Source organism: Trachemys scripta, chromosome 18, assembly GCF_013100865.1.
Source record: "Trachemys scripta elegans isolate TJP31775 chromosome 18, CAS_Tse_1.0, whole genome shotgun sequence".
Taxonomy (NCBI): Eukaryota; Metazoa; Chordata; order Testudines; family Emydidae; genus Trachemys; species Trachemys scripta.
Genome location: NC_048315.1, coordinates 6,644,120 through 6,666,264, shown reverse-complemented (window position 1 = coordinate 6,666,264; position 22,145 = coordinate 6,644,120). Strand labels below are relative to the sequence as shown.

Genomic DNA, 22,145 nt, shown 5'->3' with positions numbered 1-22,145 from the left:
TATTACATTAAACTTCTATTTTCTATTACTTAGGTCTTTCCCTTGCCCACCAACTGGTAACATTTAAAAACGTAAACAGGCACCTCTACATACAAGTCATCAGTCCCATAGCACAAACCCTGCCCAGTCTTTATCCCTTGAAAAAAAGATGGTATTGTGACTAGAAATCACAACAGGAAGCCAGATTTGGGCTCTGTGGACTTTGTGTGATCTTGGACAAGTCACTTAACCTTTGTGCTTTATTCTCCCCATCTATAAGAATGGGAACAATACATCCTATGTAACAGATGTTGAGGCTTAATAACATTTGTGTTTGTAAAATATATTGAGATCTCTGGATAAAACAAACAAGCTAGTATTAGCCAGCTGACCTCTGCCACTAATAGAAAGCTCTAAGCATGAACTTTTGATGGAGTTTCTGCAGCCTTATGGGCTGCATAACTAGTTTGGATCTGCTAAAGAACATTACACCAATTCCCTAAAAGATCTCCTATCAACCCTTAAATGAGGCCTATGGTGGTGTTATTGGACAATGGTTAATAAAAGCCCCACACAAATATACTGTGAAAAGAGAAGTTATGCAGCCTTCTAGCCCACAAACCACTGGCTGTAAATGTCAACCGCTTCTAATGCCTGAAGGCTGAGAACGTATACAGAGTGCAGAGTTATCTGAGGCACTCAGTCAACCAGCCGTGACATTTATAGTTTAACTTGGCTACAGATGCATTTTACAAAGAGCAGTTAACACCAATAGAATGACCTGCAAATGTACCATATGCCTTAACTGTATACTGCTTCTGTAAAGTAGATGATGCAGCTCCAGGTAAAGGGAAAGAAAAGAGTTTCAAGTAGCTACTCAAACCAGATTTCTTCTGATCAGAGTGAACGCCTGAAAGCAAGATAGACTGGACTACAATGAACGGTCAAAAATGCGTCTTAGCACTAAGGAGATATGCTAAGAGTCACTGAGGAAAGTAAAACACCTACATTAGACATTGTGGCTAAACTTTCAAAGGAAAGCATAACGTGCTCATACAACTTTACACGCATGTCTACACAACAGGTGATTGTGCATATAAATGGGCACTTGTGTTCCCTTCCTAGGACTACAAATATACATTCATTCATCACAGCTCCATCCAAAAAAAAAAATCAGTGTCTTTTACAAGTAGCCTACACCACACATTTGTAACTAGTGCAGAATATACTAACCATTTTTCTGTGGATTGCAATGATGTAGCCTATAAATGGACTATCAGAAAGCAAGGACATATGACCATTCATCATCCCATTGGCAAAGTTATTCTCTGTTCCACATGGCACTACAGTATTTGGCATTCCATTTGGAATTAGTGTTGGTCTGGGGAAATCCCCATTCATCATTATGTTGAGCATTCCATTAGCTGATGGCCCAGTGGAGAAATCTGAATTTAAGTACAAACACATGGTTACTGAATTATGATATTTGCACTATTAATATTTATGAACTATGATTCAGCTGCTTTGGCTACAAAGCAATCTGCTCAAACTTGCTTGTTAATGCTATCTTGTACAGCAGCGACCCATATCATTTACTTAATGCCAGGAATCTACACACCATAGTATACACAGACCACGGACAAACATTCACATCTATCCCTTAATACCACTTCAAAAACAATTAAGTTTTCGAGAAGCAGATGTAGCCAGTCCTACTCTCAATATACATCCCACTGTTAGCAGTGTGTCTACTACTCAAAACAGGAGAATGAATCAGATTCTGTTCCCAGCTCTGCCAAAGATTCACTAGGTGACCTTCAGCAAATCATTTCTCTGTGCCTGTTATGCTCTTTTTAAAATGGGTAAATTTAAGATTAAGATATGTTGTGAATAATAAATGTTTATAAAGTGTACTAAAGTCCTTGGATAAAACACACAGTACAGATATTATTGTTCCTAGTATTGATGCCAAATCTAATTATAAATACACAATTAGCAACAGCAACCAGAACTGGTAACAGTGTTGTTTTTTTTAAACATTTCCTGTTCCATCCAATTGAGTGTATGAAATATTCTCCTCCAAACCATGCTTTTTCTTTAGGCTTGTCTCTTTCCCCATTATAAAGTTGGATTTTTCCTGTACCTCGCCATCTATATCTGATCAATACTCTTGAGTCAATTTAAACAAATAGGAAAATGAGTAATTTCTTTTACCTGTTTGCACAGGACTAGAAGCTGACGTAGGAGATCCTGGGACCGGTATCTCAAACGCACATAAAAACCCATTCACTGATAACCGAACTTTCTGGTTGTCTTGAGGAAAGTTCTGTAGAGAAAAACAGAATACAAGGAATAATAGTATAATATAATAGTATTTAGTATTTTCCACTGTGATCCTACATATGTTTATTTGTTGAAAATGTTAATAAAAATTGTCTGCTTCAGCTTTTCATTTAGTCTCCCTCTTCCATCCCTTGCTGCAGAAAAGGAGAACCAGCACCATGGGAATTGCCAGGTCTCCAGCAAGTGCTTTGTGGACTATTGATGGTCCATTGATCACCCAGAGCCCCTGCTCTCTGTAAACATAAAATAGTTTTGAAAAATATTTTGTGATGGCAGACTTGGCTTTAAAGTATATAAATTTTATTTAGAATTCATAGGTTATTTCTCATCAGGCTTCAGCCCTAAAATATTTGGTAGTGTTTAAACACATGATGTCACTGCTGGTCTTTGAGTTACGCCCGGTCAAAATGAGAAAGTTGTATTATTTTACCTAAAAAATGTGATTTTTAAATAACTTTAGTTTAACTGGTGTAAATAACTTTGGTTTGGTCTGGTTTAAGAGTGGTTTATTTGGGTTCAGCTTAGAACAATTCTAAATTAACCCTGGTTTAACCAAAATAAAAGCATTCACATGGACTCACACCATTTAAACTAAACTGATTTAAAAATCACATCTTTAGTTAAACTGGTGCAGTGTTCATGTAGACAAGATCTTATGTTGAAGAGATATGAAGGAATTTTAGTATGTTGATGTACAGGCTTCAGTAACTACTTTAAGTACTGAAAGGATGTTGGTATCAATGAAAGCATGTTACCTTTATATTAGAGCTATGTACTTCTGCCAGAAGAATCTGTTCTGGTTTTAGCCCACAAAGTTCACTTAGCTGCTTTTTTAAACCTGTATACTTCTCATCCATGTTCAGTCTGAGCCCATATCGAACAGGGGTGGTACCATCTAATTTAATTACTTTAAAGGAAAGAAACACATTTTAGTCAGCAAAATGGCAGTGTTTTTGTGAGAATAATACATTTCTCATTTATTAAAAAGCTCTTTTAAGACTTGATCTTTTCATCGACTACCAGACACTTTTCTAGTGTTTCAAAGACAAAAGAATGTCTTAATACTAGACAAGAGAACCTTCATTACCTGCATAAGTGTGAGAGCAGCAGTTAAGAGGATTTTTTTTTTAAACACTATGTCTATTTTCATGTCTCAAGATCCAAGCATGAAAAATGACTTTTCTTCAGTAAAAGGTTTGAAGATCATGGTACAGTTCTGCACTAGGCACACTCTCTCAAAGACTATCTGTATAATCAAATTGCTACTGACCTGAAAACAGTCTAGAAGGCCTCAAATTCTGAATATTATACATTTTAGTCATCAAATCTTTTAGTTGAGACAAAACAGGTGGCAGCGCCTGAACTATGCTCACTACTACGTAAATATTTGATAGCGAAATCATTTTTTTGTTCTAGTGTAAATTAAGTCCACTGAAATGAGGTAGATTTTAGTATGTAAAGGGTCACATTTATGTTAGAATATTTTACCTCAATTCCAAGAATGGTCCAGCTGCATTAGTGCTAAGTGCCAGTATAGACGGGACTCTTACCACTGTGCCCTGAAAACCTGTTCTGCATCACTGCTGGAAAGTGAGTATGTTTTAGGACAGGCAAGACCAGAGTGATTTAAATTCGACTACCCACCTGTAATTTCTAAGTGCATGTAGCTATCCATTGGAAGAGGCAAGGATAAAAAATTAAAAGGGTCAAATCGAACACTTATGTGCCCACATGTTTTGCATTTTACTTGGGACCTTAGCTGTCCATGAAACAAATCCACTACGATTGATCTGTTTCTTCTCAGATGATTTTCCCAGGCCTGAAACAAAGTGCAAAAAAAATTAGAAATGTAGCACAATTGCTTGGACTTGGCAGGGGGAAGTGTGTTACGAGATTCCAAGATATTTATAAACATATGGTGCTGTACTATATATGCTGTACTAGAAGTTATTTGACCAGTGTTGTAAACAAGCAGGAAACAATTTAGTTTCAACATTAGAAAAACGTTTGTGATTTAGGACAATCAGCCTGGGTTACAGCTTCTTTAAGTAGCTCTGGGCACAATCACTCGGTATCTTTTCAAGTTTTGCTATACATTGCTTCTGAAAAAGTGACTTCCTTAAGAGGACATTGTGAGGTTCCACACTAATGTTCTCCTCACAAGTTTTAGGTCAAATGTACTCAGCTTACCAGTAACAGTGATTTTTCTAGCTGCCTTCAAATACAATGTAATAAATGAAAAATTCAAGCTGTGTTTATTCTGCCACTATTATCTATCACTGATAATATTCTACAATTTCAATTTAGTGACCACTTTTTTTAAGGTATGAGGCAGAACAGAATCCAGCTTGCTCTTCCACAGATCTGCAAGAGTAAAAATCTATCTGTGGAGGACAAAGAGAGAGGGTTCAACACAAAGGGAGTAGATTAGCTGAACAGAAAGGTGGCATTTGTACAAAGTCACTTTTCTATTACTGCAATTTAAGAGATGTTATGCTTACTGAAATAGCTTACTGAAATATAATAATAGTATATTAACAGAAAGCTTGCTTCAATCCAGTCCAAAACATCCTTTTTAAGCTTATCTATGTTTCTACAGATACACATAACACATCATGTATCTACACAACATCAAGAAAGTTTGGCACGTTAAGAAAAAAGGGAAGAGTCTCATTAATTTTTACTCAGCATCCATGTGACTGAGCAATCAATAGCTAGAATTTAAGGATCTATCCTACAAAAATATTTATTCACAACATTTACAAGTTTCTAATGATCCAAATATGATTCTATGTTCAGTTCAGAGGTAAACACTGTACAGATCCAGTATGTAACAAAAGAAAATACAATAATAGTATTATAATGGAAAATGTAACCTTTAACTTTACTGACAAGATAGAAAGCCAATATTAAAAAAAAAAAAAAAAAATCACAAAAAAAATGTTTATTTACCAAATTACTAAGAAACCACATATCGCTCCCAGAAATACCACAAAATCCGCAAGTATAATCTGGCTTTCATTTTAGAGTGCTTGGCTTCATATATATGTTTCAGCTTGCATGAAATCTGAAATTTGAGGGCATATCGCAGACTCCAGAAAGTGAAAGCCAATAAATATGACCAATGCAAAGGTCATGGTTAGGAATGAATTCCTGTTTACAAAAATATACTTTTGGAAAGTTGGATAATGTTACATTGCAATATAATATTTATTTTAACCTTTTATAGCAGACTCAAGCATCCAAGACAAATTTCCTTTTAACCTCACTCAGAGGTGGGCAGGTAAAACTCTTTATGCCATGGGGCAAAATATTTCAGAAATTGTCTAACTGTCCTGCTATTCTACTGAGTCTACAGACAAACATTCCTATGCAACATGCTTCTGTGAGGTCATAAATTTTCATGGATCTTGTTGAAATGAACCGATAAAATCATCATCACTTGCTAAAAGTACCGTGAGGAATCCTATATTGTATTTCAGTTGGATTAAATATTGCTTTTTTTTTAAATCTTTATATCACTGGTTCTAGAGTGCTGTCAGAAAATTGTGTGTCAGTGCAGATTCTACTTGTCTACTGTCAATAACTTCCAGTTCAGACACACCTCTGCTGCTACCTCCCAATCGGGTCGGCCATCACTGTCTTTCAGTTCTACATATGGCTTATCATGAACTCTGTTCAGATCCTCATGAAGACCATCCAGAAGAAAAGCCAGAAGCTCCTGTGAGTCCTGCTGCTGGAAACCATTAAATCTTGGAGCATATTTTGCTATCGTCCACTGTATAAAAAAAAGTAAAAACCAAGACGTTATTTGATATTGAATCACAGAAACCTTTACTTATAGTAACAAATTAACCTAGTGAAGATGTATGATGGTGACCAGTGTAATAAACTACATTTTTAAGTGTTAAAGATGACCACATAAGTTTCCAGGGTAGGAGCGAGGCCAATTGTGAGTTGTGTTGTCTTTAATCTCTTATCAAGGGAAATAAAGGGCCGTATTGTCAGCCTGGTGTGCACATAAGCCAGAACTCCCATTAACATTAGTGACTGTTCTGAATCTACAGCTTCTGCACTGGATTATGACATACCCCACAAAAAGGGTATTACAATGACCATCGTCATGTGTCATATTCGTGACATACCTGTACATGCTTGTGTGACACATCCTAAATTGTAATTTAATTTCCTAAGAGATTTCTAAATTAAAATTCTTTTAGGTGGGTACCAAACGGTACAATAAATATTCAAACTCCCTTCCAGTCCTACATTTATACGATTCTATTTCTCCAAAGACTGCAAGTAAAATTTGCTACTGGTATCACTGCCTACAACACAGACACTTAAGCTGCACACCCAAGAAAAATGTAGAGGGTGAATATGAATTTTCTCTCAAATTGTCAATGCAGAAACACTGATGGCAGTATATTTATTGAATGTACTAAAATTTTGAAGGCCATATTTACCACAGCCAGAAGTAAGTGGTAAAGAAATGTCTTAATGGTTAAGTTCAGAGCAAATATGACCATTAAACATGCTGAAGTATCATTAAGGAAACTTTTAAAGAATATTATAAAACAGACAACATCAAAAAGCAGAAAAGGAAAATACATCTGTAATTTTTTTGGACGGTAAATTTTTTGTAATTCCACATCACTTTGCTATGTATAAATAAGGCACATTAAATCCTTACCCGTAGCTTTAATGGAGCTATGTTCTTTTGAGTCCCACTCCATAGTTCCTGAACCAAATCCCCATAACACTTGGCCATATGTCCTTTCATTCCTATTGGATTTGTCCTAGAATTCATAAAGTATATTCATTGATGTTTTAAATAAAATGAGCGCTTACAAAGTATGGTGGAGGAGAGTGTTTCAGGCTAGCTAGTATTGGTTTATCTCATTCAGCAACAGAAGTCTCCCTTTTTAGGTATGTCTAATCTAGTGCCTGTTACCCGGGTGCCATTTCAGATTTGGGAGGCGGGGGCACAACTTTAATTGTGATTCCAGGGGTTACTTAGGCACCTGAAAACTCTAGGGGAGGGGGATGGCTCAGCTCAAAAATTTGAAAACTGCTCAGGGGGCAGGCAGGGGGATAGCTAGGGGCTGTGTGCAGGCAGGGGGAAGTTCAGCATGCAGGCAGGGGGGTAGCTAGGGGCTGTGCGCAGGCAGGGGGGTAGCTAGGGGCTGCGCTGGGAGGGGTGTGGCTCAGGGTGCAGGGAGAGGAGTAGCTAGGGGCTGTGTGGAGGCGGGGGTAGCTACGGGCTGTGTGGAGGCAGGGGGTAGCTCAGAGTGCAGGCAGGGGGGTAGCTAGGGACTGTGCCGGGAGGGGTGTGGCTCAGGGTGCGGGGAGAGGAGTAGCTAGCGGCTGTGTGCAGGCAGGGGGAAGTTCAGCATGCAGGCAGGGGGGTAGCTAGGGGCTGCGCGCAGGCAGGGGGGTAGCTAGGGGCTGGTCTGGGAGGGTTGTGGCTCAGGGTGCTGGGAGAGGAGTAGCTAGGGGCTGAGTGCAGGCCGGGGGGTAGCTCAAAGTGCAGGCAGGGGCTGTGTGTGGGTGTACTGCTGCGGAGAGTTTGCTGTTGCTGGGCCAGCCATGCACTCAGTCCCTAGTTAGCACAGTGGGGGCAGCTCTGCAGGGTAGGGGCTGGGGCAAGGAGTGTGCTCTGCCCACCCAGGTACATGATGGCAGGGGGAAGGGGACACATTGATATCAGCCCCCGCCCGGCTTTGTGCGGCAGATCAGGAGGCAGGCTCCCAGTCCTCAGCAGTGCTGCCAGCGGGGGCTCCACGGCAGGGGCAGCACAGCGGCTGCAGACAGAAGCGGAGCAGGGCAAGGAGGGGGAGCATTTTCCCTCCCGCTGGGAACTTCACCCCAATATTGTACAAACTCAAGGAAGGGCAGGTCCACCCACCTCCTGCCCTCCCTAAATGGCACCCCTGGCCTGTTGGGAAGTTGAGTGCTTATAATATTGTGATTGAAAGGACAGTCATGCTGCCTACTTTTGAAGGCAAAAAGAATTTTAAAAGGTTAAAACATTTAAATGCCAAAGGTCTCACATAGGTGTTACCTGTTGAGTTCATAAAGATGTTTTCCTGAGATGAAATACTGTGTTAGAGGTTGTGTGTTACTGACACACTGGATACTAGAATTCATGAAACACGTATTACCCAGATTACTTAATCCAGTGGCACCCTTTTCAGTCGGAACTGAGGGAAAAGAGGCACAGTTTTTAACATGATATATTTTAAACACTTAAGAAATACAATAGAAGAAAAATTAATCTACAGTGAGATTTCACTAGACGATTACAACCTCCTTCACCCTGCCCCGTATTACAAGATATCAGTCAATGTAAAGACAACCGACTTCTGAGATACTGAGTGCCCTAAATTTTCATTGAAGTCAACAGAAATTGAGGGTGTCTGGCAACTTGCTAGAATTGGCCCTATTATAAACCACGGAAAAGATACTGGTAATCAGTGTAATCCATGTTGTTTCTGCATCAGTAAATAAATGATTTTCCTGTTCTGCAGTAGCATTACGATATCATTGCAATTTTTTGTTGTGTTATTCTTGTTCAATAATACCGAAGTCTTCTTCAACTTAAAAAAACCGTAAAACACAGAAATATGCAAGTCTTATATTATAAACGAGGTGAAAAGGAAGCAACTGATTTTCCAAAAACTATTAATCCAATTTCAAGATTAGCTGTATTCAGAGTTTGCTGAATGTTGCAGGACTTGATTACCTCTGAATTCAACAGCCCAATACTTTTAGGAGCTAAAGCTACATCACAGAACAAAACAATTAGAACAGTTGTAACATATCTGTACCACTATTTTCAATCTTTATGTTAAAAACAAAATGGTTCCACAAAACAGAAGATATTATAGTTTTCCCCCTCATCATAACTGCATTACTGCACTTGAACACTTACCTTTATGTCTGTCTATTTTACTACTGTTTGCTATAAATGACATCTCCTCTGGCCAGCTCATGTCTTTGTTTCGAACTAGAAAGAAACACAGTAAAACAAGTTTTATTTTTACCTACTCCAGAGAGCTGATCATGTAGTTAAAGTGATTTCATTCATTTCCAACTGTTTATTAAAATGCAGAAACTGGTTTATTATTTTATTTTGTTTTTACTTTACTAACCATACATAAAGACACCATTGGTAATCTTGAGATTTCTTTCCTATTGTAAAAGCCAATTTTCAGGATTTATTAACTTAATATTGTACATAGCATCGGATAACTAGAGACAGATTGATTATGGGTCCAGATGCAATAGCTTTCTCTTTACCAGAAAGATAACTTTTAATTACAAAGGGACAATAGATTCAAATGTATTTAGATATCAGCATGAGGGGGAAATGATGACATAAAACCATGCCTCAAAGCGAGAACAAGATTTAATTTGGCCACTTAGTCATCAAGTATTCATCAAATTTTAAGCCACAAAACTCCACATTCTTACCCAAAAGTAAGTTAAACATGTGCACAGAGGATATGTCTACACTGCAATTAGACACCCGCAGCTGGCCTGTGTCAGCTGACTTGGGCTCAGGGGCTGTTTAATTGCGGTGTAGCCTTCCGGGCTTGGCCTGGAGGCCAAGCTCTAGGACCCTGCGAGGTGGGAGGGTCCCCGAGCTCAGAAGTCTACACTGGAATGAAACAGCCCCATTGCCTGAACCCCACAAGCCGGGCCAGCTTGGAGTTTTTATCTGCATTGTAGACGGATCCACAGAGTGTAACACTAGACATGTGGTTTTGTGAGTGCAACAGCCCCATCATCATTTTTGTTCAAAAGTTTATTTTTAAAAATAAGATTTTTATGACATTATAATCAGTACTAATGCAAGGTTTGAGGCCAATGGGAGGGTGGATTAAGTTTGTACTTAATCTGTTCCCAAATTTAAGGGGGAAGCTCAAGAGTCTGGCATTAAATTAGCTTAAAGGTCACAAATCTATATGCATTTCTGCCATTGACAAAGGCCCACTCATTTTTAACGGTTGTTTCCAGTAGTGGTGAGTGTGATGCTGGCAGACCAGGTGCCAGCTCATGCCAATGCCCCTAGGCCTCATTAAAGATTGAAAACGCATAGCTGGAAACCAGCCTGGCTCACCTGTGTGTTAGTATTGTTAAAACAGGAATTAGATGTAGTGATGTGTTTAGTGTTTGGACTTTATGAAATGCTTGAGAGTCACTGGATGCATTAATCTCACTTATAGTATTTGTATCCCATGTTATAAGGTAATATTTAAGTGTTTGCTCTGTAACTATAAAAGGGTTTGCTAAGAAACTGGAAACTCCGACAGGACAGAAGCATTACTAAGTGTGAAATACTAATTAATAACAAGAGGTGTCATCTCCTGCCCAACAAAAGAAGGTCTATCAGGGACACCAGACAAACCATTGTGGAACATCAATGGACAAAAGACTTTGTTGATTGTTCTCCCCACACCCATGAAGCGGGGACATGCACAAACACTCATCGCATCACAGCTTGAAATCTGGGGGAAGGGAATGAAAATCCCTGTCAAAAAGCAATGGTCATCACACGCTGGTTGAAATTTGGAGAAGGCAGTATTTTTAAGCATAAGCAAGGGATTCCCCAAGCTGCTTAGCTTGTGTTAGTCCTAAAGGACATCTAGAGATTGCACATTACAGTAGCTTCTATTACCTTTTGAAACCTAAGACAGTAACTCATTTGTGTGGGTATATGTTTACCTGCTTTAATCTTGTAAATAACTCATTTCTTTTCTCTAGTTCATAAATCTTTAGTTAGTTTACGATAGGATTGGTTACAATCTTTTGAGAGAGATTTAAGGTACAACTGACCTGGGGTAAGTGACTGCTCCGTTGAGACTGGGTGTAACTGGAATAGTGTTGTGATTTTTGGTGTAAGGGACTATCTATCACAATGGCAGGCATCTGGGTGGAAAGTTATACCAGAGTGCCCAAGGAGACGGTCTGTGACTCCATATTAAGGTTGTTATAGTGCTTGTGGAGCTCACACTTGATACTTGGTTGGTGAAATCTAAAATTTGGAGTTTGCGCCTTGGTTTGTAACAGTCAGCCCTGAGACTGGCACACACGTTTGTGAGCCACTCCAGACAGCTTGCCCCCCAAAATGTGCCAGGTGCTTTTGAAAGACAGAAGACTACACGATGCCTGCACCAAAAAGTTTAAAACCTAACCCATTAGGGACTGAAACATGCAGTGCTATTTCATGATCTGCTGCTTTCTAAATATGTTCAAGTGTCACAGAGTGCAAACCTTTGTAAATAAAAGCTTGTGTGTGTTTTTTCAGGTGCGGGTGTTGGAGAGGCTGCTTTGCACTTAACTAGCACTGTAAGCATTTTGGACCGTTCCTGAGATTTTCCTTGTAAGCCAGTTATGTTTATGTTTTGCTCCCAAAGCACTGCATATGTTTGACATAGAAAAATTATATATTTGTCTAAAATATATCTGTTCATCTTAATGCAGAAATTAATAAATCTCCATTATCCATTTTTATACCTTCTATTACTAAGTGCTGCTCATCTTGGATTTTCAGGTATTCTAACATATGATCCTCATCATCCAGAAGAGTAAGATAGTTCTGCAAAGAAAAAATTACTGTTTATTTCTCGTTTTAAAAAAATTCGGAGGCTATTTTAAATTTTAATCTTAAAGTAACAGGACTCAGAGTATTAGTTATTTCAGGATATAAGTTGATTACCAGCTCCCTACTTGTATACATTAATTAAACAGAGCTACTTACTTGTATCTCCAAAAGTATCCACTGGCTTTTTTTTTTTGCTATGTATGTTTTTTCCTTATAATGAGGATAGTGGCATATTGGATGAAACCCTAGCTAATTCCTAATCAAGAGACGGTTTTAAGAGACATGCGCAAGAACAACATTGTCTATGAAACAGCAAAGCAGGAAAAGACGACATCTAGCTAAGGTAAATTATTTCAAATTCCAAGTTGCAATCAAAGGTGAGTTTTTCACAAATGCCTAAGGGATTTAAGAGAACATCATCAACCATGAATGGGACTAGTGCTCCTAAATCCTTTCAGCACTTTTCAAAATCTTCCCCTAGATTAACTATTCACTAATTTGCTGGCGTCCTAGAGCTTTTATCATCTTCCATCCTCTCCTCTTTATTAGGACATAGGGAATATCCATTTATAAATCGTCCCCTAAGGGATGTCCGAACCCACATGCTCCTCCGCACTTGTCGGCTTTCCCTCAAGCACCTGTCGGCTTTCCCCAAGTAAATAGGTGTGCAAGTAAATAGGTAAATTCTAAGGATACACTATGGCAGCATTGACTTATACAGTCTCTTATTCAAGAGCATCTTTTTTCTTTTGAATATGAGCCATTATATTATGCTGTTTATTAAATGTCTATTAAATTCTGACTCCCCCTCCATTTTTTATCTTCACTAGTTATCTGTGATTTACGAAATAGGACCAGCATGAAACACATTTGGTTTTGGTCTGCTTTTATTTTTTTGCAGTAAAATCTGAAGAAAAGCCACATACACAGATTAAACATTTAGGATGTTATTCAGTAAAAAGGCAGTCATCTTTTTCAACAGTAGTCTCCAAATTTTGGGTTGGCTTGATTCCTATGTGAAATGTGGCAACAGGCAATAAGCCCCCAAATAATTCCTTTTTCAGACACTCACTTGAGATACCAAGTGACAAACAGCCGCTTTTAGCCAAAGACTTAATTCTATTCTTCTGCCTATTCCACAGTTTTAAGTTAATGGATAAATACTACACAAAAGCTAATGAAGGTAGTTCTCTCCAATCAGAATAATAAATATCAGTGCAGAAATGTTGTATACACCGTTAGGCATAGTTGTTAATTTCCTGGGACAACATTTCTTATGGTGACTGTCATGGTTTCTTCTATTCCTCATAAGCATATAGCTACATGAGGATCTCCATATCTAACATAAACTACTATGAAAGCAATTGTAATGTGTGTAATGGTAGGTCCATTTGGGGAGGCAGTTTTAGTGCAAATGGCCAGTGTGGACTTTTCTGCATTATAAAAATTTCAGTATGTTTGGACACAGCTGTGAAGAACTGAGTTCACTGACATGATCGTTACAATAAATTTGCAGACATTGTAGATCAGGGCAAACTATGTTCCTCATTGCAGCAACTATTTTAATTCTTCACTGACATATTCTAACAGTAACGTTTTGCAACGCACTAATTTCACTTTACTATTGACACCCGTGTATATTAGGATTTGTATATTAAAATAATTTAAAATGCAAACACATGAAGAAAGAATGGTTCCTGGCTAACATATGCAAAACAGACAACCTACACATAACAGGCCACATCTGAAGGAAACAACATTTTTAATTTACCTATAGTGGGTGCTATGATGCTACAAATTAGCTCTAAAAATTTAATAGAAGAGGGCTGAGTTGTAATTACATCAGAAAGAAAACTAGGATATATGTAAATTAACATCAGTCTTACAAAGAAAAATTTGCCACATTCTTCACCAAGCAAATCGCAAGATTCCAATTTCACAGCTGGGAGCACTTATGAAAACTAACATGCAGGTGGTGGGTCAAAGTCTTTAGTGTCACAAACATTCTGGCCCAAATTTTCAGACCGAACTGTGTAAACAGTAGCTACAGCACATGCATCTCTGAATGTGTGTGTTTAGCGGTTTTCTGAAGAGTGAAGATATACACAACATTTAAAGTCCTTAAAGGTTAAGTTACCTCACTATTGTATAACCACAGCCGCATATCCTCCTCTTTTATACGTAGCCTCTGGGATAGATATTCATGTATCTCTTTAATAGTTTGCATCCGACTAAAGCAGCCTGTATAAGCCAACACTCGTTTTAAAGGAGCACTGGGAGAAGGTACATTCCCTGTGTCACAATCACAAGAAAAAGGCCAAGATGTTCATAACAGACATATCTGTACATACAGTAATAGGCAAATGAGTTTAATAAGGTTATTCTACAATATACACATTCAAATAAATGCATTTGGTGAAAAAGGAGTACACGGAGCTACTCTTGTTATGGTGTTAATATCAGCCATACTGCAATCTTAAAAAATATTAACCCTTGGGAAACTTCCCACACAAAAAACACACAGTAGAGCTTTGCTAACTTCCATCCAAAGTTACCATAAGCAGCAATCTCTCCCTCCCTGCTTGCTAATAGCAGAGCATTCTAGAGTGGCTGTCATTGTCAAGACTTCATTACTTTTACAATCTATACTCCAACAATTACTACCGTACTGTGAAGTAGCAAAGTGTGATCTGATCTGTTTCTTTAGAAGACAAGATACGTAAGGCAAGAGGTAGATATTTTGTTTTGTTTTTTAATTAAACTTAAAAAAAATTCCTTCATGAAACCTACTCTTAGCAAGCATATTATTTGTAAACAAAAAATGTGAAAAAAAAGTCAGTTTCACTGTTCTCTTCTGGGAAGCAGCACTTCACTGCAACTCTTCTATGGAGATGAATGTTGATCTGTGAAGATTAAATCAATCTGGAAGCTTCAGAACTGGATTACTCTCTCACATACAAGGGCTGCATAACACATTTTGGAAAGATGTCTAGAAATTCAACACAGTTTCTCAACATTCACTCAGATATGTCTGCAAAACTAATTGACTTTGTCAAGTCAAAAATGTTGTTATTTGCGGTATTCAATATATCTAGCTCATCTTCGGATAACGTACTTGGAAATATCGGGTTTGAAAAAATGAGTCCAATGTGACATTTTTTATTTTTCTGGGGCTTTTTCAGTTTAAAATTAAAATGTTTTTCCTTCAGTGCACAGCCTGACTCAACAGCTGTATTACTTTAAGTAAACTGAAGGAGCACTATAGTTACAATTCAGTTGTCAAAAGATTAAAAGAACCCAATGAACAGCATTATGATATGGAATGACACTACATGCTATGGCACTGAGGAGCAAAACTAAACCACAATCATTTTATAAATCGGCAAAGCATCTGTTTTACCTTAAAACACCAAGCAAAGGACTATAATTTCTTAAAAAACACAAACAAGCATTTTCTGCAATTAAAGATGAGAGGATTAGTTGTAAGATTACAGCAAGAAAGCATATTTAAAAAAAACTCAAAGATTAATATTTGATTGAACAAATAATTAGTGCAGAGCAAAATAATTCCAAATCAAGATTAAATTTGGCATATCAGAAGAATCGATGTATTTGAAATAGAAATGTTTAGGTACCAAACAGAGCAGTTTTCATTATATAAAGTTAAGTAGTAAAAAATGTTTTTGGGTACTAGGCGGTTTCTATAGCGCAACTTGATCAACCAGGCAGCCACTAATTATACAATAATTTTGGGATTGTAATATTACCATATTTTACCAAATTTATCAAAGCAGTGGAAAAAAAAAATCGAGCATCTGCATGAGTTTTAAATAGACACTGACTAAAAGGTCAATGTCCTTCCAGGTTCTGATTTCCAGCGCTCAGTCCTGCTTGCATCTGTACATACACTAATACACATGTGCATGCAAATCTCAATTTGTGCATCTCCTGCCACATGGCATTCCAACACAGGAGATTTGCTCGGACACAAACTGTAGTAGCTAGGTATACAATTGCGTATACAAACCTGATAACTGAAAATCAGACCTCGATAATGCCTTCTGAAACTGTCTGTAAAATATTATGAAACTAAAGGCTACACGCTTGGGGTCGAGGACCAGTGTAATCTTAAAATGAGAATAGAGATGGTAATTATGGGGTGTTAGCAGAAATCTAGATTTTCCCCTAATCTCATTTGTATGTATTTCCATCCTCTTCCACAAATGTAGCCTATGTTTGCAAATTGTATCAAGTAAAAGACTTCACATTTCACTTGCCAATCACTTCTTATCAAGTGTTAAATGTGTGTGTTAGAGACTAATTACCTGGTTAACTCAGAACCAGTCATAGTTCACTATGAAGTGTGAACCAGCAGCTGGATGAATACCGCTGATTTATTACAGTGTAGTATTGTATGTTAGGGGCCTATCTAAAATAAATTCAGATATAAATATTCTATAACTACACAGACTGCAGATGAGGAAAATAAGATGGCCTTCCCCAGCTGTTTGTTTTAAGCAGTGCTCATTTTCCACTCTCACATCACCAATCTGAAATGTGTTTAATAACTATGCAAGTGAACTCACTTAAAAACTGAAAATGCCCTTAGTCTCTCTCCTTTGTGCAAGATCTTGCTAAAAGCTCTTTGAGTGATTGGTAAAACTTCATTCTGCTTTACGATCGATTAGGAGATGTATAAGCACAGTGGCAGCAAGCGTCTATTGACCTGGGTCTCGCTTTTTAGAAACTGCACAGTTGTGTTCTTGCTGCATTCTTAAGTTACCTCTAGGTAAATGATGAGGAAACATTCTCAGGCTCATCATACCCATATTCACCCAGATGTTCGATTGTTGCGTTCGAGTGGCAGGTTGCTGTCTCAGAAAGAGCAGATAGCGAGGAAATAACTCTAGCTCAGCGACGCCAGTTTTGCTGTTTTTGATCACCTAGTGAAGACATTTAAAGAAAATTTCAGAGACTTCCCTTCTGAGTCTTTAGGAAGTCTAAAATGAACCTCTGTAGGGGGCAGATGGGAGAGCAAAGGACCATACTGAAAATGTGTCAGACAAGAATGGACTTTTGGGACAATAGGTCTTCAGTGAATTTCCTGGGGAGGTTAATGCAAAAACTCAGCCTTTGGAAGCTACTCCCTGAGAAGTTGGTCATTGTCTGCTGATTACCTGTTTCCTAGAGATGAGATCAAAGTCCCAAGCGATACAAAGAAACAGCTGAACTGACCACCCTACGTTCTGGTTCTGAATCTGAGACAAGTTATGAACTTGAAAAATCTGATTGTGGGTTTTGAAGAACCGTCACCAACCAGAGCCCGAGGTTAGAGTTGGGGGTGACCTCTGCTAAAGCTTTTTAGCATGTGTGTACGTTCTTTTATTGTTTTAATATGTTTTCAACTTAAGAATAAACATGCTTGGTTAGAAGCAATGTGTTAACTTGTAACTGCACTGATCACAGCTTCTAGAGAGAGCAAACCACATATGCTGGCCTTTTAGAAAAACTCTGGCTTGCTGGGCATATCACAGCGTAGGCAGGGAACTGTGCAGCCTTAAAAAACACCTGGACAGGAGGAAGTGAGATGAGGGTCTTTGCACAAGAGAGGTGATGGCTGGGAGCTTTAAGTGGGTGCCCTTAAGCGACCACGGAAGGGGAGTACAGGGGCAGTTACCCTGAAACCGTGACAGACGTCTCTTCAAACATTGCAGTGAAATGCTCAAGTATGTTAGTTTGCGTTGTGTGTAAAATGCTGAGGCCTTTTCTAAACTACAAGAGGTGTTTGTTTCCATGGAGATTGTGTGTGAGGAGGACAATAGAAGTCAATATGGTGGTTGTACTGTAAAATAACTGCTACCATCATAGATCAGACAATTGTATAAACTCCTACAACCAACCCTTCTCACCAGCCGTAACACTGACTGAGTATTTAAAAAAACATCCTAAAGAAAACAGTTTAACAACCTGGTCAGAAACAAAACATTTAAAATACTGAGGATTATTGTACATAGTTGCTTTCATCTAAATGGCCCCCCAAACGCTATGAAGTTTACTAAATCAATTGTACACTATACACAAACAGTCCTTGAATTATAAGATTCTATCTGACCAGCAGGGTGAGCAATACTGAATTCCTATAAAAGAAAACTTCTTGAAGGACAGGTGTCATTTTAAGGCTCCAGGGCTGCACAGGATTCATGTCACCCACGAAATACAGTAACCTCTTGTGGCGAAAACTAGTACTGGTTAAGCAATGCACAGCAATGTTGCACAAGAGTTCAGAACCGGTAGTGACAAACCGTGTATCCAACTGAAGTGGGAGGGCAGATTTTTAAATGTGGACTTCACAGAATCATGGAATTTGGGCGGGAGACAGGTTCACATCTCTGCTCTTGCACAAAAGCACTAAGGAACTTCTAACTCCAGGGTCCTGAGGTCAATTTTATGTCTTCTACAAAAAGAGGAACTACAGCAACAGAATGCCCTTTCCAATGCTTTTAGCTTCAGTTTCACTGACAGTTGAGCACTTGGCTTTGAAACCCTTCCTCTTAAATTGATCTAGTATAGTCCACATGTCTGACTAGAAGTGACTTAAAGATCACTGTAAGGAACCTGCAATGTCAACAGAATTGAAAGAAAGTTTCAAATTCCTTCACATTAATAAATCTTGCTTAATTTCTCTTGATCTTGCTTTAATCAGTTTTTGATGAATTATTAATCTGAATGTATGTATGCCATAGTTAGACTGCATAATACAGCTCTAACAGTATGAGCTGTTAAAAGTCATTTGTAATGCCATATATATATTTACTGTGCAGTAGCTAAAGGAGACAATTGTATATTTTAACAGTAAATATCCTCATTATTCACTTCTGTTTCAGAATAGCTCTGAATACTCTGGCTGTGTAGCTATTGCTAAGAAATCACTTAGTAGGATAACAAGAGATGTCAACATAATCCACTTATACTCCATTGTATCTACAGTAGGCAGTTTTTGATAGCATGGGGCTGGATTTGAGGACCCAGGAGGTCCCTTCCAGTCCTATGCCCCTATCTACATTTGAAAGTAAAAGTGACCTTAAGATACAAGGCAGAATTTAATTGTTTAGAAACTGCCATGTTTGAATATAGTAAATGCCACTGATATTTGCAAACACATCTTCACTTTCTCCTCCGTTTAAGATTACATTTGGAAAACATTTAAAAAACAGATACAGGAGCATCTTGCTGATTAAGAGACCCATTACTAAGTAACAAGCTTTCTACTGCAAGTTAGTAAGTGAACATATGCCATAAGAATTCCATGAGCACTGATTCATCGTGACACCAATTCATAAAAGACATCTTGTTGTTTTCATCTGGAGAAAGAGTACCTTAGGTTTCATCATTTATAATGCTTCTTAATAATCATACTACAGTATGTTTGTAAAGGTAAACTGCCTAAGTAATGTGAAAGCTCACTACAGCCCTCCTCTATCAAGTCTTTGCTGAGAAACGGCTGTGCTATCAGGCTTGATGGAAGAATGACTGGGGTTGTACATTAGGAACAGGGAGAATTAAGACAAGTAAAATTTGTAATGGTTGTTAATTTAAAATAAATAGGCAATTGTTGTTCAGAAAGAATAAACATTAATGGAACAAAGCAACTTCTACAATGTTAGCAGCTAAAATGGCACAAAAGAAATATAAGAGCTGATAGTGATCACTGGGTACAGGATCTGTTCAAAATATGAAGCATTATTTATATTGCACCAGCACCTAATGGCTCCAGTGAGGATTTAGAATCAGACTCTATGACACACACAAAACAGTAGCAATTTGGGCAGGTGCTATCTAAAAAATAGGTGGTGTAGTCTTAATTTTAATTAGATTTCATATAAAACCTGACATTCAGATTTTCACGTTGCATAATACTGTGAACATTCACGGGAACAAAAAAAATCAGGAGTATGACATATATTTGCTGTGTCACTGTTGACAAGAACCGCGTGATTGCATCAGCTGGCTAACAAGGATCACAAACTCTTCAAGGCAGGGGCCATGTGTTCCCGGGCACCTTACAGTGAGTACCACAGTGGGGCCTCATAACTCCAATTAGGATTTTTTGGGTGCTGCAGCAATATAAAACATCCGCAGGAGATCTAACTGTAGACAACATGGATCACTGTAGAGAAGGCAGGAGGAGCCTCTGGAGTGAGAACAGCTTACACCCATCTCCCATTTCACCTCCCCTTGAAATAACTTCTGGAAAGATAATTATAGCCATAGATTGGCTGATGGAAGCAAAGTTGAAACGCAGAGAAAATCTAGAGGGAATAACACTTCAGATTAACTCTGAAACCTTTCTTTAACCAATGAACATTGTGAGACTTGCTCCAGAGGGGTAGATCAATAAGTGGATGTTTAGTCACAGAAAGGATTGTTAGCACACGACTTCAGAGTCTGTCCCAAATAAACAATGACTATATTCATTACTTACTGGTCTAGGTAATGCCAGGTTTGCCCCATACCAGAGGTAAAGGGCTCTCCATACTGGTTCTGGTACCATTTTATAATCCCTCCCTTCAATCAGATGTGGAGATCGTTTTAATCGTCCGCCTTCCAGTGTTAATGATGCAGCCTTTAAACAAAAAAGGGTAGTGGCAGGTCTTAAATGGAGAAAATAGCGCACAGCTGCAAAGATTTCAGTTCATGAATACTAGAACATGTTTTAATTATTTAAATATGCTAGCAAGTGGCAATTACCACCTGTTTTTCATACTGGAAGAAAGTATTTAATGTAACAATTATGTTTCATTTTTACTATTAAATACTTCTCTAAAAGGGACAAGATAACATTCCTATTTTCCCCCATTTTTTTACTACTACCATCAGGTTATTATTATTAATGTTTCAACATTTATACTGTTAACTGTTTGCATTTCACTCAACTTGAACAGTGAAACTAGGCTGGTCAGTTTAATTTTCAATTTATACTCAACTTTACTTTCTGGATCATGTGCACAAGTGCAACAGCATTACATTTGCGTTGATAATGGTGCAAGGACATGTTTAAATACAAAAGTGTTTTCAATATAATTTTTAAAAGGTTGTTTTTATGAAAACACTTCCACCTGTTTTACTATATTTTGGAAAGCCACTTAAACACAGTTGCACCTTTCCCCTCCTGGAAACTATTTCACAGTGGCCCTTTAAATAAAAAGCAAAATAATTTCTGTAGTAAAAGTCAGAACACGGATTACTACACCGCAAATGGTAGACAATACTAATTTTTTTGTTCTGTGGCTAACAAAACTGTGCCAAGCAATATTAAACTAGAAATTAAACCATAATCGAGTGCTAGTTTTGTCCTGTTGCCTAATTATCTAAATAATAAATTAAGTTTTTACAGCTAGAAAATTGAGATAAAGATTTATAAAACATTTTCCTGAATTTCCATAGGTCAGTTACACTCACCTTCACTGATTCTTGTGTTACTAGTGGTTGGTTATCAATAGCTCCTGGTCTTTGTGGAGTAAGTTGTAGCAATATATTTCCACTGGATCCAAGCAAACACTGATTATTATTGTCCGAAGTGTTATGCTGCCTAGCAAAACACATATCGGCTGCTGGAGTGCTAGAGTAAAGAAAACCTGTAGAAGAAATGAGTAATGTGTCTCAATTTTAGTTTAAGTTATATCCCATAAACATGAGCACATCAATTAGAAAATAAGGATAAACTTCTGTGGTAAGATTGTGGGAAAAGTTTCCCTCAAATAGTACTTGAATTGCACCAAAAATATATAAATGGATCCAGATAACAGAGCACAAAACATGCATCTGTATCTGAAAATAGGGACTTGAGTGTAAGATAACTGTATTCCCAAATTAATATTTGGGCATACAAATACCAATTTCTGGGCACAGTAGCCGGCAGTTGGTATGCTGTTACCTAGCTGTGTGTATGATAACTGATATCTGTGTATCATAGGGTTACCATACGTCCGGATTTTCCCGGACATGTCCGGCTTTTGGGGGCTCAAATCCCCGTCCGGGGGGAAATCCCCAAAAGCTGGGCATGTCCGGGAAAATCGGGAGGGAGGGAGGGCTCGGCCGGGGCCTCTTTGGCCGGGGCCAGTGCGGGGCCAGGCCGGGGGCATGGTGCCGGGCCGGGCGCGCGGTGCCGGGCCGGGGTTGCAGTGCCGGGCCGGGCTGGGCGCGGTGCCGGGCG

The 22,145-nt window shown here is 38.4% G+C and overlaps 1 protein-coding gene across 5 annotated transcripts in view; it reads right to left on the bottom strand.

The window, feature by feature from the left end:
• Nucleotides 1–22,145, bottom strand: part of USP32 (ubiquitin specific peptidase 32) — a 119,942-nt gene that overhangs the window by 19,033 nt on the left and 78,764 nt on the right. For all 5 annotated transcript variants that reach the window (XM_034752196.1, XM_034752197.1, XM_034752199.1 and 2 more), the window contains 13 exons: nt 21,392–21,567; nt 20,415–20,555; nt 16,716–16,875; nt 14,070–14,224; nt 11,845–11,926; nt 9,257–9,331; nt 8,387–8,525; nt 7,016–7,121; nt 5,927–6,100; nt 3,967–4,141; nt 3,078–3,229; nt 2,194–2,305; nt 1,213–1,424 (listed from right to left, as the gene is read on the bottom strand). In XM_034752196.1, the coding sequence (XP_034608087.1) occupies nt 1,213–1,424; nt 2,194–2,305; nt 3,078–3,229; nt 3,967–4,141; nt 5,927–6,100; nt 7,016–7,121; nt 8,387–8,525; nt 9,257–9,331; nt 11,845–11,926; nt 14,070–14,224; nt 16,716–16,875; nt 20,415–20,555; nt 21,392–21,567 (1,859 nt within the window). The remainder of the gene's footprint in view (nt 1–1,212; nt 1,425–2,193; nt 2,306–3,077; nt 3,230–3,966; nt 4,142–5,926; nt 6,101–7,015; nt 7,122–8,386; nt 8,526–9,256; nt 9,332–11,844; nt 11,927–14,069; nt 14,225–16,715; nt 16,876–20,414; nt 20,556–21,391; nt 21,568–22,145) is intronic.